General features: G+C 54.9%; 4 protein-coding genes across 10 annotated transcripts; 3 read left to right on the forward strand and 1 right to left on the reverse strand.

Moving 5' to 3' along the window:
• Positions 1–718: 718 nt before the first annotated feature.
• FGF21 (fibroblast growth factor 21) lies at positions 719–6232 on the reverse strand. Its single transcript, XM_084765239.1, has 4 exons — positions 6117–6232; positions 1824–2222; positions 1622–1725; positions 719–1091 (listed from the first exon to the last, which is right to left on the reverse strand). Exons 2-4 carry the CDS (start codon positions 2056–2058, stop codon positions 801–803), a joined length of 630 nt encoding a protein of 209 aa, XP_084621365.1. The 5' UTR covers positions 2059–2222; positions 6117–6232; the 3' UTR covers positions 719–800.
• FUT1 (fucosyltransferase 1 (H blood group)) lies at positions 6133–7925 on the forward strand (the record flags this gene model as incomplete). The annotated part of the gene is made up of 1 exon (XM_084765230.1): positions 6133–7925. The coding sequence occupies one exon, from the start codon at positions 6133–6135 to the stop codon at positions 7261–7263; it is 1131 nt and encodes a 376-aa protein (XP_084621356.1). The 3' UTR covers positions 7264–7925.
• Positions 7926–8279: 354 nt separating this feature from the next.
• On the forward strand, positions 8280–15024 carry IZUMO1 (izumo sperm-oocyte fusion 1). 7 transcript variants are annotated; one of them, XM_084765166.1, is made up of 11 exons: positions 8286–8400; positions 8796–8867; positions 9936–10245; positions 10952–11026; positions 11783–11869; positions 12436–12456; positions 12743–12823; positions 12946–13046; positions 13376–13529; positions 13768–13999; positions 14473–14667. In XM_084765166.1, the coding sequence occupies exons 3-11, from the start codon at positions 10011–10013 to the stop codon at positions 14657–14659; spliced, it is 1173 nt and encodes a 390-aa protein (XP_084621292.1). In that variant the 5' UTR covers positions 8286–8400; positions 8796–8867; positions 9936–10010; the 3' UTR covers positions 14660–14667. The 7 variants fall into 7 exon arrangements, 6 of the variants coding, with proteins under 6 accessions (XP_084621294.1, XP_084621292.1, XP_084621293.1 ...); XM_084765167.1 differs by having other exon boundaries at positions 8286–8396; positions 8804–8867; XR_014775987.1 differs by adding an exon at positions 14891–15024 and having other exon boundaries at positions 8331–9267; positions 14473–14735.
• Positions 14931–27865, forward strand: RASIP1 (Ras interacting protein 1). Its single transcript, XM_084765136.1, has 12 exons — positions 14931–15069; positions 15251–15391; positions 16056–16720; positions 18109–18464; positions 20635–21288; positions 23264–23301; positions 23436–23587; positions 23673–23788; positions 24811–25054; positions 25183–25355; positions 26600–26747; positions 27465–27865. The coding sequence occupies exons 2-12, from the start codon at positions 15255–15257 to the stop codon at positions 27662–27664; spliced, it is 2883 nt and encodes a 960-aa protein (XP_084621262.1). The 5' UTR covers positions 14931–15069; positions 15251–15254; the 3' UTR covers positions 27665–27865.
• The last annotated feature ends 51 nt before the right edge of the window (positions 27866–27916 follow it).

A 27916-nucleotide genomic window follows, 5' to 3' on the forward strand; every position in this document is an offset into this window, starting at 1 on the left:
TACCTGGTGGCCAGGTCGGCTTTGATCTGTCCAATAGGCACCTCAGCTGCTTGTCCCAGGTTTGAGACCCAACACCGATCTCAGCTACTGTGGATGTGACTTTATCCAGAAATAGGAGTCAGATGCGGTGGTGAACACCACTAATCCCGGCTCTTGGGAGGCAGAGGCAGGTGGATCAGTGTAAGTTTGAGGCCAGCCTGGTCCACATAGTAAGTTACAGGTCAGCGAAGGCTACATAGTAAGAACCTGTCTCAAATAAATAGATAAATAAATAAAATGAAAGCGAAAAGAAAGTCATACAGGCCCGATTTTGAAACCCTGTTTTGAAAAACAAACAAACAAGAAGTGAACACTCTTCTGAAAGACCAACACAGGCTGTGGTGCCAAGAACGCCTTCTGAGAGCCAAAGGTGGTACCCAACGGAGAATGGCATCTCAAGAGAGCATCTTGGGTTCAAGGAAACACAGGAAATATGTTTCAGATCTTTTCTGTTTTTGCTTTTGCTTTTGTTTCGTTTTGTTGTTTTCTGAACCAGGGTTTCTCTGTGTTAGCCTTGACTATCCTGGACTCGCTTTGTAGGCCAGGCGGGCCTCGAACTCACAGCGACCCACCTGCCTCTGCCTCCCCGAGTGCTGGGATTACAGGCGTGCGGTTTCACTTTTTCCCAAACACACATTTTGTTTTCCTTTCAGACTTTATTATGCCAAGTAAGAAAAAACAGTTAAAATAAATAAATAAGATAAATACCCATAATAAATAAGAGGAACCCCAAGAAGAAACACCCGTAGAGTCAGGAAGGTTCAGGAAGCATAGCTGGGGCTTCGGCCGGCCAAAGGCTCCACCATGCTCAGAGGATCAGAGGAGCCTACGTCTGGGGGTTCTGGGGCCAGGAATCCCGGTGGCTCTTGGGGCTCTTGGAGGCTGCCTAGCACGGGCAGGAAGCGCACGGGTCCCCAGGATGCTGGACCCTGGTTTGGGGAGTCCCTCTGGGGCAGACGCAGGGGCAGGCCACGGGCTTCAGACTGGTACACATTGTAACCGTCCTCAAGGAGCAGCTCTCTGAAGCTGCAGGCCTCAGGATCGAAGTGAAGCTACAGGAGAGAGCCCGGAGAGAGCAGAGTCAGAAACGCACGGCGCATTTCCGTGTGCCACACCCCGACCCGAGGGTCCGGCCCCAAACTCCTCCTTCAGACTCAGGTCCAGCCTCCTACGTCAGACAAGGGGTCCAGACCGGGACCAGCTCCTCTCAAACCTAGAGTTCTGGCCCCAGCTACCTGCCGACAACTGCAGGTTCAGGCTCAGCCTCCTCCCTCAACTTTTCTCTGCCTAGGCTGGCATTCTGCCTGCCACCTCCAGTGACTGGTCAAGGGTACCAGAGTGCCCCCCACTGTCAGCAGGAGCCGAGCCTGTGGGAGCGCACACGGTCAGGTACAGGGGTTACAGTCCTGACACTTGGCCTCTTCGGGGGCCACTCTGTCCTACACATACGTCAGGATGTGAAGCCAGTGGTGACCTGTCTGGGTCTCAGTTTTCTCCTTTTGCAAATATGGACAGCAGGCCCACCGCTGAGCGGGTATGCACTAACGTACACTCTGAGAGAGGCCCTCAGAAAGACACTCACCGATCCGTACAGCGTTCCATCTCGCTGTTGGCAAAGAAACCTAGAGGTTTTGACACCCAGGATTTGAATGACCCCTGGTTTCAAGGCTTTGAGCTCCAGGAGACCTGTGGGGCAAAACGAAGATGCTCAGGGTCTGTCCACACCAGGGAGGACCCAGGTCCCTAGTCCCCTCACCTCCGTGAGGCTCTGTCCCCACACTCACTTTCCGGGCTGCGGTGTGTGGTGCCTACCACGGTCCCATCCTCCTTGATCTCCAGGTGGGCTTCGGTGTCCTGGTCGTCATCTGTGTAGAGGTGCATCTGCCGGACTTGACTCCCAAACTGGAGGAGGGGGCTGGAGTCAGGGATGGGGTGTGCCTGGCAGAGCGCCCACAGGAGGACAGCCAGCAGAGGGACCCTCGGTCCCAGGGCCCCAACTCTAGATTTCATCCAGTCCATTAATCCCCCTGCACTCCTTTACGGAGAGCCCTTGGCAGCCGGCTGAGGAGTGGAGTTGTCTGGGGCTGGCTTCAGAGCAGCCTCGGCTTCAACCAATGGCTCAGGCAAAGGGAATGCCCGTTTCTCTGGAGTTGAATCCTCAGCTGACCAGACACTAAGGCTGTCTAGCGAATGCAGAAATACCAGGATTTATACCCAGACAAGCCCGCCCATGTGCCCTCCCCACGCCTGACGCGTGATATTTGACACACTTGGCAGGAACCTGAATTCCACCGTGGCCAGGGCAGCCTGGATGGATGGATGATGCAATGGAGAGGGGGTGGTCTTTCAAATAGGGGTCTGAGGGGAAAGGGCTGGGCACGGACCCCTGGGTTTGGGGGAAGAGTTTTGGGGTCTGCACTCCTGGGTCTGAGGGAGGTGGCTGGGGTCTGCGCTCCTGGGTCTGAGGGAGGAGGCTGGGGTCTGCGCTCCTGGGTCTGAGGGAGGTGGCTGGGGTCTGCGCTCCTGGGTCTGAGGGAGGAGGCTGGGGTCTGCGCTCCTGGGTCCGAGGGAGGAGGCTGGGGTCTGCGCTCCTGGGTCTGAGGGAGGAGGCTGGGGGTCTGGCTCCTGAGTCTGAGGGAGGTGGCTGGGGTCTGCGCTCCTGGGTCTGAGGGAGGAGGCTGGGGGGTCTGCACTCCTGGGTCTGAGGGAGGAGGCTGGGGTCTGCGCTCCTGGGTCTGAGGGAAGAGGCTGGGGTCTGTGCTCCTGGGTCTGAGGGAGGAGGCTGGGGTCTGCGCTCCTGGATCTGAGGGAGGAGGCTGGGGTCTGCGCTCCTGGGTCTGAGGGAGGAGGCTAGGGGGTCTGCACTCCTGGGTCTGAGGGAGGTGGCTGGGGTCTGCGCTCCTGGGTCTGAGGGAGGAGGCTGGGGTCTGCGCTCCTGGGTCTGAGGGAGGAGGCTGGGGTCTGCGCTCCTGGGTCTGAGGGAGGAGGCTGGGGTCTGCGCTCCTGGGTCTGAGGGAGGAGGCTGGGGTCTGCGCTCCTGGGTCTGAGGGAGGAGGCTGGGGTCTGCGCTCCTGGGTCTGAGGGAGGAGGCTGGGGTCTGCGCTCCTGGGTCTGAGGGAGGAGGCTGGGGTCTGTGCTCTTGGGTCTGAGGGAGGAGGCTGGGGTCTGCGCTCCTGGGTCTGAGGGAGGAGGCTGGGGTCTGCGCTCCTGGGTCTGAGGGAGGAGGCTGGGGTCTGCGCTCCTGGGTCTGAGGGAGGAGGCTGGGGTCTGCGCTCCTGGGTCTGAGGGAGGAGGCTGGGGGTCTGGCTCCTGAGTCTGAGGGAGGTGGCTGGGGTCTGCGCTCCTGGGTCTGAGGGAGGAGGCTGGGGTCTGCGCTCCTGGGTCCGAGGGAGGAGGCTGGGGTCTGCGCTCCTGGGTCTGAGGGAGGAGGCTGGGGTCTGCGCTCCTGGGTCTGAGGGAGGAGGCTGGGGTCTGCGCTCCTGGGTCTGAGGGAGGAGGCTGGGGTCTGCGCTCCTGGGTCTGAGGGAGGAGGCTGGGGTCTGCGCTCCTGGGTCTGAGGGAGGTGGCTGGGGTCTGCGCTCCTGGGTCTGAGGGAGGAGGCTGGGGTCTGTGCTCTTGGGTCTGAGGGAGGAGGCTGGGGTCTGCGCTCCTGGGTCTGAGGGAGGAGGCTGGGGTCTGTACTCCTGGGTCTGAGGGAGGAGGCTGGGGTCTGCGCTCCTGGGTCTGAGGGAGGAGGCTGGGGTCTGTGCTCTTGGGTCTGAGGGAGGAGGCTGGGGGTCTGGCTCCTGGGTACAAAGGAGGAAGCCTGGGCCTCAGACTTTCCGTGTACACAACTGAGCCTTGTAGTCCACCCTATTTGAATTTTAAGGTTCAAGGGTCTGGGGCTTTCTTTAGTCACCAGGAAAGCCGCATCAGCCATGTGAAAGAGGAGTCCTGGGCAGGTGGATGTCTCCCAGCTGGCCACAGGCCACCCTCACCAAGCACTGCTTAGCGATCAGACCCTGTGCTCAGCTGCTGTCTGTCCTCCCTGATGCAATCCTAGGACTTCTTTCACCAGAAAGTGTCCTGCACAGGTGCTCCCCAGACGCCCTGGGGGATGGGTAGGATCAGGCTCTGTGAGGGGGAGAGCTGGACGGTTTCTTGCAGTCAAAGGCATGCTGGGGCTAATTCCCGGATCTGAAGGAGAGAGCCTGAGCAGGGACCCGTGGGCTGAGGGAGGAGGTTAGGCACTGACTCCTAGGCCCGAGGGAGCATCAGTGGCAGGAGGCTGGACAATGGACCTTTAGGTCTGAGAGGGGCCCAGGCCTCCTGAGCATGGAGAAACAACCTAATCTTGGGACAATCATGTGCAATTCCTGAGTCTTTGTAAGGTGTCCATGCCGCCCCGATACAGGCAAGGCTGCAGGCCGGGCTCTGTACAATTAAAGCGCTCAGGACATCAGGAGAGCTAAGACCTTTGTCCCCAGCCACACTAGAGGCCTGTTCCAGAAAGAATATTAGACAATACTTTCTGCCTCCTTCTGGTCAGGAAAAGTTACTTTTTTTTCCAGTCTAGAAAGTAACAGCTGGACCCCAGACTTTAGGATCACCCCAAAAGAGGGACTTGGGGCTCGGACTGTGGGGGTGTGTGACTGAGTAGGCCCCAACAGGCAGAGGCTTGCGCCTGGTCTGCGGCAGCTGGCAAACAGGTTCTCCATCCTCCTGGGAGGGTGCGGCGGCCGACGGGAGGGGTTGGAGGAGTGAGCGGGTGGCCAGGCCTTGCTCCCCTGAGGCATGGCTGCTCCCACAGCATCCAGGGGGAGCGGACGGGAAGTCCGGGGAAGAAAAATGAGCACAGGACCCGAGCTCCCGGGTCCAGCCTTGCAGCTCGGGTGCTAGTCCCCGCGTCCACGCAGAGATGAAGGAGCTTCTTCTAGGGACCAACTGGGCTGCCCATCGTGGAGGCAGAGAACGCAGAGAAAGGGACAGAGGCGCAGTTGCCTCAACCACCTGGGCCAAGGAGACGGTGCAGCTCCTTAATCACCTGGGCAGAAGAGAGGGCGAGGCGCCAGGTAGGATGCGGCTCCGCCTCCTGTTACCTGCCCGGCCCGGAGGCGGAGGCTGAGCACCTTAGAACCCTGCCCGGCTCTCTTTCTCTCTCTCTCTCCCTAAGGATCTCTGAATCCCCAGCCTTCTCTGTCGGTTTCAGGAAGGAAGCCTGGAGCGGAGGGCCACGGAGCCGAACCGGGGCTCCTGACCTCCAAGCGCGGCCGATGAAAGCTACATTTTGGGACTGGAAGCTCAAGCTAAAAGAATTCGTTTGTGCCACCAGCAAGGAGCTCAGGTTAGTCGGCACTGGGCCTGCCAGACTCCCAGAGATCACAAGGGTAGCCAGGCCCCTCTAACCCTCACCCTGAAAACATGGAAGCCACCCCAAAGTTCTCCCCATTAAGAACCCCCCTTCCCTCCTGGCAGAGCAAGCGTCTTAGGAACTCACCTAAACTAGTTCACAGAAAGTTAAGACCCGCAGCGCTCCTCCCAAGATAGAGATTTTGCACAGCTCTCACCTGCACCTGCAGTGGGGTTGTCAGCTATGTAGCCGCCTTGGAGTCACACGAGCTTTTGTAAGTGACCCCCCCACCCCAATAAATTCATTGGTTCATTAAGCCAGTTAGACTTGGGTCGAATCGTTTCTCTAGGATGTAACTGGTGTATCCCTTATGTGGGATAAATAGATGCTTATTCCAGTTTCACAGGAAACGTTATACAACAGCCAGGAGGGCTTGCTTTCGCAGCTCTAAGGTTCCCTCCTCCTAAGCTGGGGTGCCTCTGGTCCCCAACCCCTGCCCGGGAGGCAGAATGTGTCCCTTACACACGGAGGTGCGTCCCGTCCCAGCAGGCCCTTCTTGTCAACACTCATTTGCATAGCTCCCTGACCTCATCCCCTGACACTCAAAAGCTTCGCCACCCTGGAGTTAGGCTCCCAACTTCTGCCCTAAGAGCCAGGGAGGGGTCGCTCACTTTAGCTCCCAGAGCCCGAGGAGTCCCAGCCTCTGAGGTTCACATTGAGTGCCTTCCAAATCACCTTTCCAACTCACCTTTCCTCCCTCAGCCATGTGGACTCCCAGCCGGAGACAGCTCTGCCTGGCCTTCCTGCTGGTGTGTGCGCTCTCTGTTGGCTCCTTCCTTTTCCACCTGCACGGAGCAAACTTCTTCCAAAACGATCTAGCTCTCTCTATCCTGTGTCCAGACTATGAGCTGCTGAAATCCCCCGTGGCCATGGTGTGCCTCTCCGAGTCATTGCAGACGCCCAATGCCTCCCCGCCTTCCTGCCCCGGGCCATTTCTCCCACTCTCTGGGACTTGGACTATCTCCCCAGGAGGTAGGTTTGGGAATCAGATGGGGCAGTACGCCACACTGCTGGCCCTGGCCCAGCTCAATGGTCGCCGAGCCTTCATCCAGCCTGAGATGCACGCCACCCTGGCGCCTGTGTTCCGCATCTCCCTGCCAGTGCTAGACCCCGAGGTGGACAGCCTCACCCCTTGGCGGCACTTAGTCCTGCACGACTGGATGTCAGAGGAATATTCCCGCCTGGAGGAACCGTTTCTCAAGCTTTCTGGCTACCCTTGCTCTTGGACATTTTTCCACCATCTCCGGGAACAGATCCGCAGGGAGTTCACCTTGCATGACCACCTAAGAGAAGATGCCCAGAACCTGCTGAGTGGGCTCCGCCTTGGCCCCTCGGGCATCCGCCCTCACACCTTTGTGGGTGTCCATGTGCGTCGTGGAGACTATCTGAAGGTAATGCCCAATCGCTGGAAGGGGGTGGTGGGCGACCGAGCTTACCTCCGGCAAGCGATGGACTGGTTCCGGGCCCGGCACAAAGACCCTATCTTTGTGGTGACCAGCAATGGTATGAAATGGTGCCTGGAAAACATTGACACATCCCGCGGCGATGTGGTCTTCGCTGGCAATGGACAGGAGAGAACCCCGGGGAAGGACTTTGCGTTGCTGACACAGTGTAACCACACCATCATGACTGTTGGCACATTTGGCTTCTGGGCTGCCTACTTGGCTGGTGGAGACACTGTCTACCTTGCCAACTTCACCCTGCCCGACTCAGAGTTTCTGAAGATCTTCAGGCCTCACGCAGCCTTCCTGCCCGAGTGGGTGGGCATTAACGCAGACTTGTCCCTGCTGCAGGCTCAAGGTGACCCTTGGGAGCTAGACAGTCTTTTAAGATGAGTCTGACCCATCGAGAGTCAGCCATCTGTCTCTCTGTGCTTTTGGAGTGTGTCTGTGGAAGTCCTCGAACTGGGGGTGCTCATTTCCAGCCCTCAGATGAATTTCTCTGGAAATGCTGGAACGATTTACAGACATTCCGACAGGATGCCATTTTCCGTTGGCTGAGAAAACCCAAGTCGGCACTGTAAGCCGCAGTCCCTGGGACGGTCCTGCTTCACCTTCTTAGAACATCTGGGCAGCTGCTTCTGGGTTGTAAAGGTTGAAGAGACTTCTGACTCGCCAGCCAACCTCCTGGGTTCCTGGAGCCATTTCTAGGGGGTGGGGGTTGGAGGTGGTTTCTGAGAGGCTGGTCCAGTCCCTGTGCAGCACCCTGCTGGGCCACCCTTCACACTCTGGATAGTGAAGAGCTGTGTTGGTGAAAACCGCTGCCTCTTCACTCTTGGGACATGGAGTGGGTGACTCTCTCAGGAGCCAGCATCGTGTTAGAAAGATGAGAACAATTTGAGCAGATCTGAATTTTGTCCAGTTCCTGGGCCCCAGAGAAACCCCAAGGACTCTTATTTTGGGTGGGGAGAGTAAACGGCCTAAAGTGTGGGGGAGAGGAGAAAGCCACTGCTGGGATGCAGCGCTTGCAGGGACTTAAAAAAAAAAAAAACTAAAAACTTAAAGCACAGACTAGCCCTGAGTTTAGGATCAAGGAGGTTTCTTCCTCTGAAGATTCCACAGGGGATCTGGGGTCCGTTTTCTGGAGGTGGCCAGGCCTACAGAAAAGAAGGGTGTGGCCCGGGCTCACAAAGCCCCTGAATCCAGCTCTCAGAAGCCCCAGGGTGAAGGGTCTGAAGGCGTTCCACACCCCAGGACCCAACCTACCTCTGTAGAAGCACATGTTCAGAGCAGGGAGAGGTTTTGGCTGTGATCTTGTATCCTTGATGTTTTCAAGAATGGATGTGGTTTCCTCAGATAGCACTTAATCTAATTGTATTCCCTCCCAAGACAAAGCGCTATTCTTCTCAGGGAGTTTCCAGGCACTTTCCCCCCAACTTAGCCTGAACAGGCTGGAGAGAGGAAGCTGTGAATTAAAGGGCCACATCACCAGGACGTGTACATGAAGTTTCTGGAGCTGTGTGCTGCACGTGAGTGTGCAAGACTATAGAGGTGCGCTTGTGTCTACTAGGGACATTCATGACTCACGAATAAAGTACCTACTTAGATCTGGTAACTCTTGTTGATGGATTTGTGGTCCATTTCCCTCAAAACTTCACTATTGGCCACCAGACCTGTCTTGTCAAGTAGACCAGGCTGGTCTGGAATTCGTGGCATTTTCCTGCTTCAGCCTCCCAAGGGCTAGGACTACACGTGTGGGTCACCATGCTCGACTCCAGACCTCTCCTTATCTAGGTTTGAGACAAGGACAGAGTAGCACGCTGTGGGGGCAGGTCATAGACAAAGAGAGACGCTCCAGTGCCTTCTGGGAGTTGTAGTCCGGGTTAGACGAGTATCCGCTTCTAGCATCTTTTTCTCTGGACACCAAGGTTTCCAGCCAGCTAGAGGGCATCCTGCGGGAAACCTGAGGGCGATGAAGACCAGAAAGGAGACCAGAGCAGGTTAGCGGTTTCCGTTCCGTAAGTGCTGGGAAAGTTCTACGAAGAGGCGGCCACCCTGTGACGTCATGGAGGAACGGGCGGGGCCTGCTTTGTTGCAGTCCAATCAAACTTAGAGTTGGGCTTCTGGGCGGAGCCAAGGAGAAGTCCCAGAAAATATTTCCAAGGGAATTGGGGTCCCCCCACGCGGGATGTGGCCCGAGTGTTTTGTGAAGAGAGGGCGACCGGTGACTCTCGGAGCCAATAGAAAAACCCTAAATTCTTCCCCCGTGTCTTCCAAGAAAAACCTTAATCTTAGTTGTGAGAGTGTATTTTAAGTAGTCCTCAGAACCTGGACTGAGCTGGACCAAGCATTAGCGCCTGAGGGCACGAAGCTGGAGAGCCACTGTTAAAGGGTGTTAAGGTACTTGGGGCCTGAGAGTTAGGGGTCTCAGTCTTGAAGGGTAGACGGGTACCCCAGAGACTGGAGGACAGCTTTGGAGGCATGCTAAAGTTCTTTTGGACCTTCAGGTTTAAGGATTTGGGATTTAAACATTTTTATTCGGAAGACCTTTTTAGTTTGCTAGTATCCAAGTTGGTTACTTGTCAGACAAATCATTTACTTATATAATTAATTAGTTGATTAATTTGGAGACAATCCCGAGTAGGCCAGTAGGTCTTGACTTCCTCCTCCTGCCTCAGCCTCCCAAGTGCCACTACCCGGGCTTTTGATGGTTTCTCTGGTTTGATTACTGCATGCCATTTGCGTTGTCACAGGGTTTGGGGGGCTTGAGAGTCTGAATGTTGGTGTAGTCTCAGATTCACAGTTAGGAATCATGAGTTTGGGGTAGTCGGGCGAGTGAGCCCACGCCTTGGAAGTTTGAATGGCGTAAGGTTGGAGGTGGTCCTGAGTTTGGGATCTGGCTTACTAGTTTGCAGGCACACCAACTAAAGTTTGAGGGCCCCTGGGGTTGGGAAGTCCGACTGCACAGCTTTGGGTCTTGGATTACTGCTCTTTTGCTTGGGAATTTCCCAAAGACCCTCTGTATTCAGCTTTGGAACCCTCTAAGACTGTTTCCGGCTTTTGTCTAGCGCCCTCTCTGCTGCCCTCGGTTTGGGGTGAGCCGACCCTCTGGCAGTGCTGGCGAGCTGTGTGCTCTGGCCTCCATGGGGCCGCTGTTTACACTCTTGCTGGCAGCGCTGGCCGACTGCCTGTGTCCAGCAAGGTCCTGCATCATATGTGACCCGTTTGTGGTGGCTGCACTAAAGACTTTGGAGCAGAGTTACCTGCCTGGCCACCTGGCGCCCGAGTATCATGAAAACCTTATGAAGAAGGTGGAGCAGACAGTGAAGGACTTTAAAGACCTGCCTTTGAATCAGGACACCTACGTGGGGGCCGTGGGTAAGGAGGACAGGCTAGGATGGGAGTGGAAGGGCTGGGGCCAGACGGTGAGGCCTCGGGGTGACAGGGGCTTGCGTGTACATAGGCAACCCTGATTTTAAGAATGAAAAGTTAGCCGGGCATGGTGGCGCACGCCTTTAATTCCAGCGCTGGGGAGGCAGAGGCAGGCAAATCGCTGTGAGTTTCAGGCCAGCCTGGTCTACAAAGTGAGAGTCCAGGACAGCCAGGGCTGCACAGAGAGACCCTGTCTCAAAAAAAAAACCCCGAAAATGAGAGGGGGTGATGGGGGATGTGTGTGTAGTGGTTCACAACTTTATTCCTAGAACTTGGGAGGCAGAGACAGGTGGATCTCTATGAGATTGAGGCCAGCCTGCTCTACAGAGCAAGTTCCAGGACAGCTATATAGTGAGTCTCCACAGCAACAACAGCAATAACACACACACACACACACACACACACACACACACACACACACACACAAAAGAATAGAAAAAGTCTCAGGATACAAGATCACGGAATCCCTCCCCATAGCTCACAAACAGTGGCTCTAGCAAGTTTGTGTGGTAAAACTACAAGTCCAAGAAGGCATAGAGTTGCCACCTCTTTAACCAGGACTCTCTTTGCCTGATGACCTCATGGGTATTGTAGTTTCTATAAGGTGGCAAGCCAATGAGATAGAAAAGCTCTATCTGCCCTCCACACACAGATGAGGACACACTGGAACAGGCATCCTGGAGTTTTCTGAAGGATTTGAAACGTATCACAGACAGCGACGTGAAAGGTAAATGTATCCGAGGATGTGGGCAGACCCTCAGAGAACCCCTGGCCGATGATGCCTAAAGCAGACGCTCAGATTCGTGTGTCTGCTTGACTGCCGTTCGAGCTCTGCCACTTTCTTAGTCACGCGGCCTTGGCACCTGGGGCCTGGCAGCTTCGTCAGCTCCAATGTGGAGATCATCACGATCGGATCGGCTTCCTTTCTCAGTGGCTGTGAATGCCAAGCCTGGAGTTCAGGGCCTGCTTGTATTCTTCCCCGAAGGACTAGAGTGTGGGATGGCAGCCCGGGCACGCGGGGCATGCCTGGATTCCCAGCTACTCAGGGGGGGCCGAAGCAGAATTGCTTAAGCCTAGAGTTCCAGAACAATTTGAGCAACATAATGACATAAGTCTAAGCAAATCAGATGTAGAGCTGGTTGTGGTGAGGCATGCCTTCAATCCCAGCACTGAGGAGGCCGCCGGGTCTCTGAGTTTGAGGCCAGCCTGGTCTACGCAGCCAGTTCAAAGGCAGCCAGGACTACAGAGAAAGGAGAGATTAAAGAAATAAATAAAATGTAGGGGTTGGGATGTTGGTGCATTCTTGAAGATGGAGACAGAAGGATCGGGTGTTCAAGGTCACCCTCAGCTACACAGTGAGTCTGAGGCCACTTGTCAGTACTAGTTCGCACAGCATACGGGATGCTAGCCACCCCCCCACCCCACCCCCCGCATTCCACACCTGAGTTTGGGGAGCACCTTTTCTGGCTCTGCTTCCTTCTAGGAGAGCTCTTTGTAAAGGAACTATTCTGGATGCTTCGTCTACAAAAGGACATCTTTGCCACGCTTGCTACACGGTTTCAAAAGGAAGGTGAGGGAAGTTGCAAGCAAGCCTATGCCTTCCTGAGCGGTGCCTCCACTCACAGGCTGCTCAAGAACACCTCTCCTGGGTCCCCCCGCCCCCTTTTGAATATCCACTTCCTCTGAAGCTTGGTAGCAAAGCCTGTAATCCCAGCACCTGGGAGGCCGAGGCAGGAGGATTGCAACTTTGAGGCCACCTTGGGCTTAATGCTGAGGTGCTGAGTGATACACTTCCGTGGGCACATATTCCTGCAATTATGGGGTTGACGGGTGGAGGCAAAAGGCAAACCGTTCACGCCTCCTTGAGACTCCTTTCTTTCTTTCTTTCTTTCTTTCTTTTTTTCCTTTCTTCTTTGGTTTTTCGAGACAGGGTTTCTCTGTGTAGCCTTGGCCGTCTCAGACTCACTTTCAAGACCAGGCTGGTTTTGAACTCACAGGGATCCGCCTGCCTCTGCCTCCCGAGTGCTGGGTTAAAAGGCGTGCACCACCACGCCCGGGTTGAGACTCCTTTCCGAAAACAAAAATAAATCTGAATTTCTTTCTCTTTCTCTCCCTCCCTTGTCACTTCGGAGGCAGTTTATTGTCCCAACCAATGTGGTGAGTCCAATATGCATAATATATTCCTGGGGCCCCATGAGCCGCCCCTTGGCATGGGTGATTTTTTACTCCCCCATTTGGTCTTTCCCTGACCTGCAGTCCTCTCTCCAGCTTGGATTTCTTAGCTAGGAGGTGGAGTTATAGCTGTGCTACTTCTTCAGCTGGGGCACTCACGCTGTAGACACTGGGTGCAAACGGCTCGCCCCAGCCCTTGACCTTGCCAATTCTCCTTTTATACCCACCTCTCAGTGGGAGGGGCGCTACAACTCTAACCTTCGCCCGTCAGGCACGATGCTGCAGACCTTGATCTGGTGTAATAGGTGTGAGAAGCAGATCCACTCTTGTCGGAAATCCTTGGACTGCGGGGGTGAGCCTGGACTCTAGCCTCTAGGGCCTAGTGGGAAGGGGCGGGGCCTAGGAAAGACTGTGGCTGCAGCAGGGCTGCCCCGAAGTAGCCACGCCTCCCTCCCCATACCCCCTTTTGCCCAGAGCGTCGGATAGAGGTGCATCGGTTGGACGACATGATCCTGGACTGTCAGCTCAGTTGGCACCATGCTTCTGAAGGACTTACGGATTACAGTTTTTACAGGGTGGGGACATCCAACCCCTGTGACCCTTGACCCTAAGTCTGTTAGACCTGTGTGAGCCCCCTGGGTCCCCCTGTTCTGAACCAGTCCCTCATGGCCTGTCAGAGGTGGCCTCTGCTGATCCCCAGAGAGCGCCCATCTCTGAGTGGGGACTGCCTGGTGCCAGGCACAACCCCTGCCCGGTAGTGAGTCCGTGGTGCCTCCTGTCAAGATGAGGGAGGTCAGCAGGCCCGATTCCTGTTTCCCCTGCACTGAGGCCCCATCTACTCCCTGTACTCCCCCAAGTCCCCAAATTCCCCAGGCCTCTGTGACCCCCTTGAGCTTGGGTCTAGGTTTGGGGGAACAGTTCTGAGACCTTGATGACCAAGGGGAAAGATCCCTACGTGACCAAGACGATGGTGGGTCCCGAGGATTCCGGCAACTACCGCTGCGAACTGGGAACGGTCAACGCAGGTCCTGCCACTATCATCCATTATCGTGTCATAGGTCAGTCTGGGGGTGTTGGAAAAGTAGCATTCGGGGTGGGAGAAGCCCTGGAGGTGCGGCCTCATCCAGGGGTGTGGCTTCCCTTCAGAGGTGTGTTTTCTGGTCATAGAGGTGTGGCTTCCCACCTGGCCGGTTTGCCTTAGGCCTCAGTTGGACTTACTGGGGGGGAGGGTTCCCCAACTCTCTAGAGAGGGCCATGGTGGTTGGGGGCAGGCTTGCCTTTACCGGCTGCTGCCAGGACTGCCCTTTGGCTCTCCTCTGTCAGTATTGCCCCCAAGGATCGTAGAGGAAAAACCACCACCAAACGTCATAGGCCAGGAGGAGGAGACCCCTGGCGAGGTGACGGCAGAGACCCCGGATCCGGTACTTACAATCACCCATTCTCCAAAACCACCGACAAGACTGAAACATCGCCTTTTTATACTGTTGATCCTCGGCTTCGTAGTTCTTGTGGCCAGCATCATTGCCTCGTGAGCTGTCCACTAGGACACTTGGAGGGAGGGTGGGCCTTGGATAGAGGAGTGAGAGAGTGATTCTTAAAGGGCGAGGCAAGATTTGGATGGAGAGGGGAGAGGCTTGATGGATGGGCGTGGTGTAGTCTTGGATACGAAGAAGAGATTTTAATAGGGCGTGGACAAGGGCTTGCTTGGGTGGATGGATGAGGCTTCCATTATAGGGCCAGGGCCTTGGGGGGGGCGGGGCGGCGGGGAGTGACTTGGAAGGGGCGGGGCTTGGGTGGAGGGCGGGGCTTCCTTACAATCCCGTGCTGACGCAGGACAGGAAGCTACTGGGCATCTTCCTTTGGGGGCTCTCTTAGGAGGAGGAGGCTTATATAAACTTCTAGGTTAGATTTGTGTGTGTGTGGGGGGGGGTTAAGGGAAGCGCGTGTACTTCCCTCAACCCATGACCTAATGTGGTTCTGTACCCCTATGTCCTGCCCCAGGGTACTTCACTTTAGGAAGAAAGCCAGAGCTAAATCAAAGACCTCAAGTTTGGAGGTCAAATCCACACCTATGACAGAGCTGGAGGGGCCCTCTGTACAGCTGGAGTCATCCGAACCAGTCGAAGTGAAGCTCTCTCAGTCAGACGATAAGGAAATAGAGGAAGAGGCCGGGGAATCAGAAAGCTAATAAAGATTTGACCTGTTGTCTCAGTATCTGACTTACTCTTGGGGACTGGTCCTGACTTCTGGCTTCAAGAGAGGAGGTCTGGATGTGCCCCCCCCTCCCCACCGCCCTCCACCCCATCTGAGGGGGGTGTAGCTGGAACATGGGACCTCCCTTTTCAGGGGACCCATGAATGGTGGGGCCCAGAATCAAGGCACAGGCCAGGGCCAGCCCTGCCCCATCTCCTCCCCCCAGGCCTGGTCTCCTCACAGGACGCCCCCTCCCCGCTCTTCCTGCCGGGTTTCCTCTTGCCTTTTCCTGTCCCCCACCCAGTGCTGGGAGCCTGGGCAGAGGAAACCACTTTACAGAGGGATTGGGACTTAACGGAGGCCAGCGGCACCAGGGCCTCCGGGTGCTACGGGACCCGAAGCAGGGTAAGAGCCACAGCAATGACCCATCCTGGGACCTAGGAGTTCATTGCTACCCCCCCCCCCCGCCCCCCGCCCCCCGCTCTGCCTCCCGGGGATTCAGGAGTCAGAATTGATTCTTCTGTAGCCCCCCCCCCCCCCATGGCCTTAGGACTTTAGGACTTGGGGCCTTGCCCTCTTCCCTTAGGGCCATGCTATCTGGTGAACGAAAGGAGGGCGAAAGCCCCCGGTTTGGGAAGCTCCATCTCCCAGTGGGCCTGTGGATCAACTCCCCAAGGAAGCAACTGGCCAAACTGGGGCGGCGCTGGCCCAGCGCTGCCTCTGTCAAGTAAGTGGCCAACTTCTGTGGCATGCCTGCCGTCTGTCCCTGTCTATCAAAGTCATGCGAGAGGGATCTTGCAAAGGTGGGCAGAGGTTCTTGTCCTAAGTCGACAAGGGAGCTGGGGATGGGGGTGGGGGGTGGCGGCGGCAAGTGGAAAACCGTGACATCGAGGGGGCTGGGAGAGAAGAGCTGGGCCAGGGACGTGGGGTCAGGCCGGATGGGCACTGGGGATGGAACACACTCGGCAGGGCGCAGGGATTTGATTCACCTTCCTTCCTCCCCTCTCTGGTCCACCTTATTTCCTATCGAGGGTAATATCTTTATTAATTATATTACGCATCTCTCTTACCTCCAATCCTCCCATCCTACATACACCACCATCTTGGTTTTTCTGTCCCCACGCCTATCTGTGTCCCTTTCTTTTGGTCTTTGTCTCTGCCTCTTGAGTTTCGTCCTGTCCCTGTCCCTTTCTCGATTCTTCTGCGTCTTTGGCCCCTCTCGGGTTCACTTTCTCTCTGGGGCGGGTGTGTGTGTGTGTGTGTGTGTGTGTGTGTGTGTGTGTGTGTGTGTGTGTGTGTGTGTGTGTGTGTGTGTGTGTGTGTGTCTCCCTGTGTCTGTCTGGGTCTTATTCTCTCTTCTGTGTCCTCTCTGCCCACTCCTTCCTCCTCAGGTCCTCGTCCTCCGACACGGGGAGCCGCAGCAGCGAGCCCCTGCCGCCGCCGCCGCCGCCGCACGTGGAGCTGCGGCGCGTGGGTGCGGTGAAGGCGGCGGGGGGTGCGTCGGGCAGCCGCGCTAAGCGCATCTCGCAGCTGTTCCGGGGCTCGGGGGCCGGCGGCGCCGGGGCCCCCGGCACACCCGGGGGCGCGCAGCGCTGGGCCAGCGAGAAGAAGCTGCCCGAACTGGCGGCAGGTGTAGCCCCGGAGCCCCCGCTGCCCACGCGCGCCGCGGTGCCCCCGGGGGTGCTCAAGATCTTCGCGGCCGGGCTGGCGTCGGGCGCCAACTACAAGAGCGTGCTGGCGACGGAGCGGTCCACGGCGCGCGAGCTGGTGGCAGAGGCGCTGGAGCGCTACGGGCTGACCGGCGGCCGCGGGGCCGGCGACGGCGGCTGCGTGGACGCCTACGCGCTCTGCGACGCTCTGGGCCGGCCCGCGGCCGGCGTGGGCGGCGGCGAGTGGCGCGCCGAGCACCTGCGTGTGCTGGCCGACGCGGAGCGCCCCCTGCTGGTGCAGGACCTGTGGCGCGCGCGGCCCGGCTGGGCGCGGCGCTTCGAGCTGCGCGGCCGCGAGGAGGCGCGTCGGCTGGAGCAGGAGGCCTTCGGTGCTGCGGATGCAGACGGTTAGCGGAGGGGAGGGCACAGAGACGTGGGGCGGGACCCTGGAGATAGTGGGGCGGGACCCGGAGGCAGTAGGATGACCGGGCAGGAGATGCTGGGGTCCTGGCTTACAGGGGAAAGAGAGAGAGAGAGAGAGACGGAGGTTGTGGAATGAAAGGCAGGGGTGCGAGGCAGGGGTGCGAGGCAGGGGTGCCTCTGGGAGGGGCTGGTGGTGGTCTACAAAGTGAGGAGACTCCGATTGGACCTGCTGGGGGCGAGGGGAGGGGAGGAGAGGCCAGTAGGACAACCGGTGGTGCTAACTGTGGGGCAAGACTTACAGGCAGGGTCTGTAAAGAGCAGCAGCGTGGTTAAAAGGGCGTGCCCTACATGAGCCTTGTTACTCTTCCTTTGGGGTATAGCTTATTTTATTTTAACCAAGATAAAGCCCTGGAAGCCCTTGAACTTGATCTTCCAGCCTCAGCCTCCCGAGTGCTGTAATTATGTGTCTATAATTATAATGGATGGCCTAGCCCAGCCATTCATCAAGTTTTAATCTCAACGAAGTTCTAGGTGAAGGTCCAATGCAATGATGTATACAAAGGGCGTGGCTCGTGCTTAATAAAGCATAGAGAAGGCTGAAGAGTTGGCTCAGAGGTTAAGAGCACTGGCTGCTCTTTCAGAGGACCCGGGTTCAGTTCCCCGCACCCACATGGCAGCTCACAACTGTCTGCAACTCCAGTTTCAGATGATCTAACATCCTCACGCAGACGCCCATGCAGGCAAAACACCAATGCACATAACATAAAATAATTTTAAAATCACTTTAAAAAGAGAATAAAAGAATAATAACCACCAAAAAGAATGGCAATTATTGTCACCTCCCCCCCCCCCAAAAAAAGAAGGCCCTTACTGAGCACACGTTGTGAGCCAGCCACATGGACCTTTTTAGTGGTCCCCACTAAAAAAGTCCCCACCTTTTTAGTGGAAAATTTATATCTTCATTAAACGCCTTTCAATAGGGAGCCTTCCGTGTGCCTATGGACCGCTGGAAAACGTTAGAAGGGTTTTATTTTTCACTCTTAGTACCTAGACCAGTCTCCAACGCACAGTGAATTGCTCCATAAATGCGTGTTTAAGGAATTAAAGGGCACTGTCTGCTCTTCCAGAGGTCCTAAGTTCAATTCCCAGCAACCATATGGTGGCTCACAACCATCTATAATGAGATATGGTGCTCTCTTCTGGCTGGCAGGTGTTATATGCAGGCAGTACACTGTAATATATATTATATTATGTAATATATTATATTATATTATATTATATTATATTATATTATATTATATTAATTACCAGGTTGGAGTCAGGCTAAACTGACGTCCAAGGTTTATAGCCTGTGTTCTCCATCTCCCCTCAGGCACGAACGCCCCATCTTGGCGAACACAGAAGAATCGGTCTCGGGCAGCGTCTGGTGGGGCTGCTCTGGCCAGTCCTGGGCCAGGGTCAGGATCGGGGACCCCCTCTGGGTCCGGGGGCAAAGAGCGATCTGAAAATTTGTCCCTGCGCCGCAGCGTGTCTGAGCTGAGTCTGCAGGGGCGGAGGCGGAGGCAGCAGGAACGCAGGCAGCAGGCGCTTAGCATGGCGCCAGGGGCAGCTGATGCTCAGATGGTACCAACAGACCCTGGAGACTTCGATCAGCTGACACAGTGCCTCATTCAGGCACCCAGCAACCGTCCCTACTTCCTTCTGCTCCAGGGTTACCAGGATGCTCAGGTTAGCCCTATCTCCCTTTCTCACGGAGCGACACCAGTCAAAACCACAACACCCAGAGTGCCTCGGGTGTAATGGCATTTCCACACGGTTCCCAAGTAGGAGACAGCGTAGTGAGCTGAGGTCGAGGGCAGATACAAAGATCCCACTTGAAGGATACGGCGAATGCTTCCTTTCATTCAAGGGTGGAAGAAAACATGGTCTTGGTCAAAGGCCAGTCCATTGTCAAAAAGGACATCCCTAGCAAACATCCGTTTCGTGAAGGAAGGTCTGTGTCCTAGGTCAGGGAAATCTTTCTTTGGCGCCTAGATCCTTGTTCTAGAGAAGGCAGCTTTCTTGATGGGAGAAATAAGACTAATTCGTTTATAAAGGTTCACATGACAACCAGCTGGCCTCTTGTTTATGGAGGCGCTGAAACCCGCCTGCATTTGTGGTTTTGCAGCTTTGAGGACTGAATCCAGCTCCTCGCAGCTGCTAAGCAGGCGCCCTATCGCTGAGCAAAGCCCCGCCCCCACCCCACCCCACCCCGACCCCACTAGGGGGCGCCAGGCCGGCGGTGTACTTCTGAATCATTCCTGCGGCCTTTTTACGATGACAGAGGAGCTCCATCAGTTGCCCAGGCTGGTCCTCCTGTTTCAGCCTCCTGAGTAGGTGGCATATCTGTACCATCGGGCCGTGCTTCTATGCATTACATACTTGTGTGCCACTAGCACACGCTTAGTGGGTTTATTTCAGGAAGGGGGTCAGGATGCGTCCATGTTTAAAGATGGAGGTGAGAGCCTATTTTTATTTTTTATTTATTTAATTTTTGAGACAGGGTTTCTCTGTGTAGCCTTGGCTGTCCTGGACTCTGCTTTGTAGACCAGGCTGGCCTCGAACTCACAGCGATCCACCTGCCTCTGCCTCCCGAGTGCTGCGATTAAAGGCATGTGCGCCACCACCCGGCTTGAGAGTCTACTTTCAGAGCAGGGTCGTCTGCAATGTGTTTTTCAGTTCAGTGGATGAAATAGGGTGTGTAAGAAGGGGGCCTCTCTGAAGCTCCTGTAAGCATTTCTAGAAAAGCCTGCTGTCTCTGTGGAGGCCTCTGGAGATACCTGCTTTGGGATGGGACTATTGAGAGTGTCCATTAATGGACCGGGAGAGTGTTGGAACTCCGTCCTGAGGAAGGGGCCATGGATGAGCTCACTGTAGACATATGCTACGTTGCCTTGGGAGTGAGTCCATCGCTGAGTGGAAAGAAATGAGTCTGTTGTAGGGCGGGGCTCTTTTTGAAAGCGCACCTTCATTGGGCAGAGGTGATGGAATCCCCTTAGTTCATGGGGTGGGGGTGGGGGTGGGGGTCCCTCTTAGTTCCCCTTAGTTCTGTAAAGATGCTCATTACTTGCTTTGGGACGATTTCGAGAGAAACTGTTATTAGAAAGGAAAATACACCGGGCGTGGTGACGCATGCCTTTAATCCCAGTACTCGGGAGGCAGAGGCAGGAGGATCTCTGTGAGTTCAAAGCCAGTCTGGTCTACAAAGTGAGTTCAGGACAGCCAAGGCTACACAGAGAAATCCTGTCTCGAAAACTAAAAAAAAAAAAAAAAATACATCGAAGACTTGATAAGTGGGTCTCAGGGTGTGGAGATGAAGACAAGTTCCGTGGAAAGGTCTGCTCTTTGAGGATGATGGGACAGACCATCTTAGGAAGGGGGTGGGGATGTCAGAGGAAGCCCCTGTTCATGGGGTTGGATGGTACCGAAGAGTACACTGTAGGGACGGGACGGTACGATTCATTCAGAGGAGTTGAGAAGACGATTTACTTACTGGGGAGAAATCTGTTTGGAAGCCTCTGTGTGAGGGGGCGGAGCTAGAGAGATGGCTCTACAGGTAAAAGCACGCACTGCCAGAGTAAAGACCCAGGCTGTATCCCTGGGACCCCGAGGTGGAAGGAGAGCCCCGAGTCACAAGTTATCCCTTGACCTCTACTTGAACGGTGGGGTGCTTCCCCCATCCCCTGTGCCCCACCAACAAAAAAGGATGAAGCTACAAAGTGTCTTGGAAGCGGTTATTTATGGGCAAGGGGTGCTCAAAAGACTTCTTTGAGGACCCAGGAGGCCTCCCTGAGGTCTTGGTTTGAAGAGGTGTGGCGGCACACCCATGCCCACAGCAGCACCCTCTGCTTTCCTCTAGGACTTCGTGGTGTATGTGATGACCCGAGAGCAGCACGTGTTCGGCCGGGGTGGGCCCTCGTCGTCCCGTGGCGGGACCCCAGCCCCATATGTGGACACCTTCCTCAATGCCCCAGACATCCTGCCGCGACACTGCACAGTGCGCGCGGGCCCGGAGCCCCCGGCCATGGTGCGCCCATCGCGGGGCGCCCCGGTGACGCACAATGGCTGTCTTCTGCTGCGCGAGGCAGAGCTGCACCCCGGAGATCTACTGGGCCTGGGAGAGCATTTCCTGTTCATGTATAAGGACCCCCGTGCTGGGGGATCTGGGCCCGCTCGGCCACCCTGGCTGCCCGCGCGCCCCGGGGCCGCGCCACCCGGGCCGGGCTGGGCCTTTTCCTGTCGCCTGTGTGGCCGTGGCCTTCAGGAGCGCGGTGAGGCGCTGGCCGCCTACCTAGACGGCCGCGAGCCTGTGCTGCGGTTCAGACCACGAGAAGAGGAGGCTCTGCTGGGCGAGATAGTGCGCGCTGCAGCTTCGGGCGCGGGGGACCTGCCCCCGCTCGGGCCCGCCACTCTGCTGGCGCTGTGTGTGCAGCATTCAGCACGGGAGCTGGAGCTGGGCCATCTGCCGCGCCTGCTGGGCCGCCTGGCCAGGCTCATCAAAGAGGCCGTTTGGGTGAGCACTCCCTACTCCCACAAGTCTTTTTTTCTTTTCTTTCTTTTTTGAGACAGGGTTTCTCTGTGTATGTAGCCTTGGCTGTCCTGGACTCGCTTTGTAGAGCAGGCTGGCCTCGAACTCACAGCGATCCACTTGCCTCTGCCTCCTGAGTGCTGGGATTAAAGGCGTGCGCCGCAGCCACGTCTTTCTATTGTCCCCCATCTTTCCCATCAACAGCCACCTACCTGCTCCTTCTTCACAGGTCATTCTGCCATATTCCTGCCCTGCCTGATAAGTTTTCCCACAATATCTCTTCTGCCTCAACCAGCTAGCCCCCTGTTCAAGCTTGGGGGCGCGGGGGGCGGGGGAAAGATACGACTTTTCCCGTGATGCTTTGGGATGGGCTGAGCTGATAGCACTCACAGGTACTTCAAGAAGTAACCACCTTTAGATTTTCAGATTTGTTTTCTAGTACTGGGGCTGGACCCCCATCCTATGGCATGCCAGGCAGGTGCGCTAGTGCTAAGCTGAGCCTTATCCTCAGCGGCTCACTGAGGGAGTCTAGACAGGCCCCCCACTGCTGAGCCACATCCGCAGCCCTCCTTTTAGTTTTTACATTGAGAAAAGGTGTCACTAAGTTGCCCAGGCTGGCCTTGAACTTGAGACCAACCTTTTTGCCTCCGCCTACGGAGCTGTGGAATCATGCAGAAAGCCATTATGGGATGTGGGATGAGACACTGGAGAAGCTGGCTAGGCGAGGTCATCGTGGGAATTGCATTGGCCAGCCCTTTGGACCAGAACAAGAGAGAAGCCTCACCCAGGGCCGCGGGAGGGGTCACAGGTTTTTGTGGGGGCAAGAGGAGTTTAACAGGTGGGAAATGAAGTAAACAGATTCCTAGTGACTGTGGAGTTACAGAGGGAGAGGCATGCCTGGTGGCCCAGACCTGCAGGGGAGGCTGAGGCAGGAGGATGGCAGGCTCTAGGCCTGTCTGAGTCACAGAGAGCCTTTAAGACCTGTGCTTGGGCGACTCAGTCAGACACTGTCTCAAAATAAAAACATAAAAGGCACCAGGCGGTGGTGGCCATCGCCCTGAATCCCAGCACTCGGGAGGCAGAAGCAAGTGGATCTCTGTGAGTTCAAGGCCAGCTTGGTCTACAGAGCAAGCTCCAGGACACAGAGAAACCCTGTCATCAAAACACAACAACAACAACAACAACCAAAAACTAAAAACAAAAAGTCGAAAGGCCTGAAGTTGGAAGTATTTGGTATGTTCTTATAACTCCAGCACTTGGAGGAGGCACTAAATTGGAAGCTAGTCAATGCTAGATCATGTTTTTATTTTATTTTATTTATTTATTATTTATACAGCATTCTGGCCCCATGTGTGCCTGCAGGCCAGAAGAGGGCACCAGGTCTCATTATAGATGGTTGTGAGCCACCATGTGGTTGCTGGGAATTGAACTCAGGACCTTTGGAAGAACAGACAGTGCTCTTAACCTCTGAGCCATCTCTCCAGCACTAGATCATGTTTTAACAAACAAAAAAAAAAGTTGGGGGGGGTACCAGGGGGTGGAGGATGAGGGTGTATGTATGTAAAACTGAGAAGATGCCTCACTGGGCAGACATGGTGGCCACCTGTAATCCAGCACTCAGGAGGCAGAGAGCATTCCCCGCAGCAAGCTGGCTAGCTGGACTAACTGGAATTAGCAGGTTCCAGATTCAGGGAGTGGCCCCTGCCTCAATAAAGTGGAGAGTCATCAGGGAAGACATCAGCATCCAGTTCAGGCCTTCACACATACATGTGCATCCACACATATGCAAACGCTGATACAGCTATGCAACACACACACACACACACACACACACACACACACACACACACACGATCCTTTGAGCACGCACACACGTGTGTTCAAGAATACAAAGTCGTACAGTCCTGGTCCCCTCAATCCAGCCCCTTACATTGATTTTTTTTATCTTACTGTTCCACAGGAAAAAATTAAGGAAATTGGAGACCGGCAGCCAGAGAAGTAAGAGAAAGCTGGGGCACACAGATCTGGGGAGTCACGGGGTGGGGATACCGTCTGTGACTGCCTGGGTAGAGAAAAACTCAGGCCTTGGAGTTCGGGCTTCTTTGTGTTGAGGGTCCTTTTTCTTCCCTCAGCCACCCAGAGGGCGTTCCTGAGGTGCCTCTGACCCCCGAGGCTGTGTCTGTGGAGCTGCGACCACTCATACTGTGGATGGCCAACACCACAGAGCTGTTGAGCTTTGTTCAGGAGAAAGTTCTAGAGATGGAGAAAGAGGCTGACCAGGAGGGTGAGCTCAGGCCCAGGCCCACTTTGTCCCCTTGTCACAGCCTGAATCTGGAGACCTAGCACCCAGCCTGTTCTTTCATCCCCAGGCCTGTCCTCAGACCCACAGCTCTGCAACGACTTGGAACTGTGTGATGAGGCCTTGGCTCTCCTGGATGAGGTCATCATGTGCACCTTCCAGCAGTCCGTCTACTACCTCACCAAGGTGGGCCTTGGCTCCTGCTTCCCCTTTGAAACACTCTCACTTTTTGTTTAACGGACATTGTGTTGCTCTGACATCACTTCCTTCTCGACCTAAGCATTCTCTCTCCATGGAGTCATTTCCCATTTCACCCTAGTACCTTGTTCTTGTCACAATACTTCCTGTTTGGGATGACATCACTTCCTTTGTGTTTCATTTCCCGTCTTTGCTACCCTCAAGTCTTGTCCAGTTGAGCTTGTTTCCTCCATAACTATTTTTTTCACGCTTACACTTGTGAAGTTTTTGCTGTTAAGTTTTGTGTGTTTGCTGGCATCACTTCCTTCACCTCTTACGTCACTTCCCCTTTCTGAGCCTAGGTCTTTTTTTTTTTTTTTTCACTGAATTATGTTTGTGGGGCTTGATTTTCCCTTTGCCACTGTTGACCTTCTGCTTGGACTAGTCAGGGCACTGGTTACGGTATACTGAATGCCCTGTCTGTAAAATAAGAGGGCATCTCCCAAAATATACAATCAATAGGTTCCGGGAGTGGCCTCGACGTGAAGCCTTTCCCTCTGAGGGGCTGCTGCTTCAAGTACACTCATGCCTCCTTTGTCGATGTCCTCATTTCCTGTCCTTGGCACGGTCGCACTTTCTATTTGCTGACTGCCACCCAGCTACTACTTCTGAATTCTCCATTCTTTAATTTCCTTTGGAAATTCTGGTCAAATATTTCTTTGACTCAAGAAGGCCCCCTTCACCCCCCCCCCATTTTTTTCCCCATTGTCCCATCTTACCTGAGCTATCTCTGTGAGAACTACAAATTACATAATGCATGAGGTATGCTCTTAAAATAGCTAAGATGCTTCCGGAAAACATTTCTCAGGATATCTGCCAGAAAACCAGCTACAGAATAGGGCTTTGATCATGGAGGCCCCTGGGAATGGCGGTGGTAGAATGGACTACAACTCCCAGAAGCCCTAGATGGCATTCCCCATCTTCTTCTTGGCTGCCAGTCTGATGTTTCTGCCTCTGTGTTTCCTCCCCAGACTCTCTATTCAACTCTGCCAGCTCTCCTGGACAGTAACCCTTTCACGGCTGGGGCGGAGCTGCCAGGGCCTGGTGCTGAGCTGGAAGCCATGCCACCTGGGCTCAGGCCTACCCTGGGTGTGTTCCAGGCAGCTCTAGAACTGACCAGCCAGTGTGAGCTGCATCCCGACCTCGTGTCTCAGACTTTCGGCTACTTGTTCTTCTTCTCCAATGCATCCCTTCTCAACTCCCTGATGGAGCGAGGTGAGGGCTGGGCTGGGAGTAGCTGGCAGCGCAGGCAGCGCAGGCTTCAGCTGTGGGCACCTTGGTTCCCAGTTGGACTTGGTCTGGGAAGTGGGTCCATTCACTGCCTCTCGTCCCTTCCTACCCAGGTCAAGGCCGACCTTTCTATCAATGGTCTCGGGCTGTCCAAATCAGAACGAACCTGGATCTTGTTTTGGATTGGCTGCAGGGGGCTGGGCTGGGTGACATAGCCACCGAGTTCTTCCGGAAACTCTCCATTGCTGTGAACCTGCTATGTGTGCCCCGCACCTCCCTGCTCAAGGTGACTCCCGCTCGACCTTACTTAGACGTTCGTCTTTAGACCAGCTCGGCCACTCTCTGTATCCTGCTTCTCTGGGACCCCAAGTCATCTCCATCCCTAGATTAGACACTGTGACGGGCCTCTGGCAGCCATAGGAGTCAGTGGCAAAAACGGCTGAACAGGAACGTTTGAATGCTAATAGAATTTTCTTTCTTTTTTCTTTTTGGTTTTTCAAGACATGGTTTCTCTGTATAGCCCTGGCTGTCCTGGACTCACTTCGTAGACAAGGCTGGCCTCAAACTCACAGAGATCCTCCTGCCTCTGCCTCCCAAGTGCTGGGATTAAAAGCATGTGCCACCACGTCTGGCACTGGTGGAACTTTCTAGAAATAGTTCCCCATGGTCCCACTCTTAGATATATTGAGTCACAAATTCTGGTTTGAGACTGAGAAAAATGATGGTTAAACATCCATTGAGTATAAACTGCAAAAAACCTGTGATAATATCAACAAACATCTCATTTAAAGTACATTATCAACTGACATTTTTTTTCAGATGAAAAAACTGACTCAAGTAGATAACTTTTTTTTTTTGAGATCTTGCTATGTAGCGCTGGTTGACCTGGAATTCACTAGGCTGGCCTTGAGTTCACCAAAGATTCACCAGCCCCCATTCACAACAATATCAGGCCTTTACTTTTTTTTTTTTTTTTTTTGGTTTTATACTATATATGATTGTGTATATGTGCACCATGTCCATGAAATGCCAGGTGGGAGGCAGATCCTTCGGAATTGGATTTACAGACCATGTGGGTGCTGGGAACTGAGCCTGGATCCTCTGTAAGAACAGCAAGTTATTGCCCCTTAATTTCACTTATTTATATCTTACTACAGTACTGGGATGGAACCCAGGGCCTTGCACATGCTAGGCAAATACTGCCCCTCACCTGCACCTCCGGACCTCTTTTTAATCTTGAGATAATAATTTCACCAAGAGCCAGGCATGGTGGCACACGCCTTTAATGCGGGAGGCAGAGGAGGTGGATCTCTGTGAGTTCGAGGCCAGCCTGATCTACAAAGCAAGTCTCCTAAACCAACCAACCAAACAACCAACAACAACAACAACAAAAAACCAATAATTTCACCATGTTTCTCAAACTGGCCTCATACTTTGAATCCTCTTGTCCCAATCTCCTAAGAAACTGGGGCGGCCGGCCTGCCCCACCGGCAGCTGGGACCGGAGCCGTCTAACTTGGTTTTCCTCTAGGCTTCATGGAGCACCTTACGGACTGACTACCCGACCCTGACTCCTGCTCAGCTCCACCATCTCCTCAGCCACTACCAGCTGGGTCCTGGCCGTGGACCACCACCAGCCTGGGACCCACCACCTGCAGAGCGAGATGCAGTGGACACAGGTGCGCAAAAGTGGGCTAACAAACACTGAGAGGTCTTCTTTCCTCGCGATCTAAGAGTCTGTGTCCCCAGCCCCTCGCCCCCCCCCCCCCCCCACTTTCTCACCCGGGATTCTGGATGAGAATCCTGGCGCTTTCATTCCTCAGAATCCAGATGCCCTCTCCACAAGGCTTAAAGAAGACTGGGGCTGCCACTGTAACAGTAGTAGGGCTTGCTTACTTTGGGGTCCCTTCCAGTACCCGAAGGATAGCTCAAACATGTAATTATTTTTTACTCAGACTTAATTCCCTAGCATCTTCTCTCGACAGGAATCGGGCTCCTCTGTCCTCAGAAATGAGATTTCCCACCTCATCCTCAAGGTCCCAGGGGTCCCTGTTTCCCTGGTAACGGTTTTTTCCCCTAGGTTTTTGGTTATTCGGAGACAGGGTTTCCCTGTGTAGCACTGGCTGTCCTGGAACTCACTCAGTAGATAAGGCTGATCTCGAACTCAGAGGGATCCACCTGCCTCTGCCTCCGGAGTGCAGGGATTAAAAGGCGAGCTCCACCCGGGGCACTCCCAGCTTTCCTCACCGTCCACCTCCACCCCCAGACTTAACTACAACTCCCATGCTGCTTTGGGACACAGCGTTTGATGCTGGGATTTGCAGTTTTTTTCTTCAGGCACTAGACGACCTCACACCCATGCTGAGTCTCTAACTCGGTTTTCTTCGTACTCACAGGGGATATCTTTGAAAGTTTTTCCTCGCACCCTCCTCTCATCCTGCCCCTGGGCAGCTCACGCCTACGCCTCACCGGCCCTGTGACAGATGACGCATTGCACCGAGAGCTACGTAGGCTCCGACGACTCCTCTGGGATCTTGAGCAGCAGGAGCTACCAGCCAATCACCGTCACGGACCCCCGGCGGCTGCGATACCCTAAAAAAACCAATGACGCGCGAAGCTTGAAACTGCATCGGTTCTTACGGGAGCTCGCCTGGGCGCAAGAGCATTCTGGGAGTTGTAGTTCTCCCCGCGTAGAACGCTGGGAGTTTGAGTTGTCGGGTTGGTAGAGATGGGACCGTGGGAAGATGGGCTTTGGATGTGAATGCCAAGAAATAATAAAAGTATCTGTGTTGTTGACCTTTCTTGTCAAGACTTGGGAGCCTCAGCGAGGATGGTTTTTAAGGTGCCA

This window comes from Acomys minous (genome assembly GCF_964271855.1).
Source record: "Acomys minous genome assembly, chromosome: 2".
Lineage (NCBI taxonomy): Eukaryota > Metazoa > Chordata > Mammalia > Rodentia > Muridae > Acomys > Acomys minous.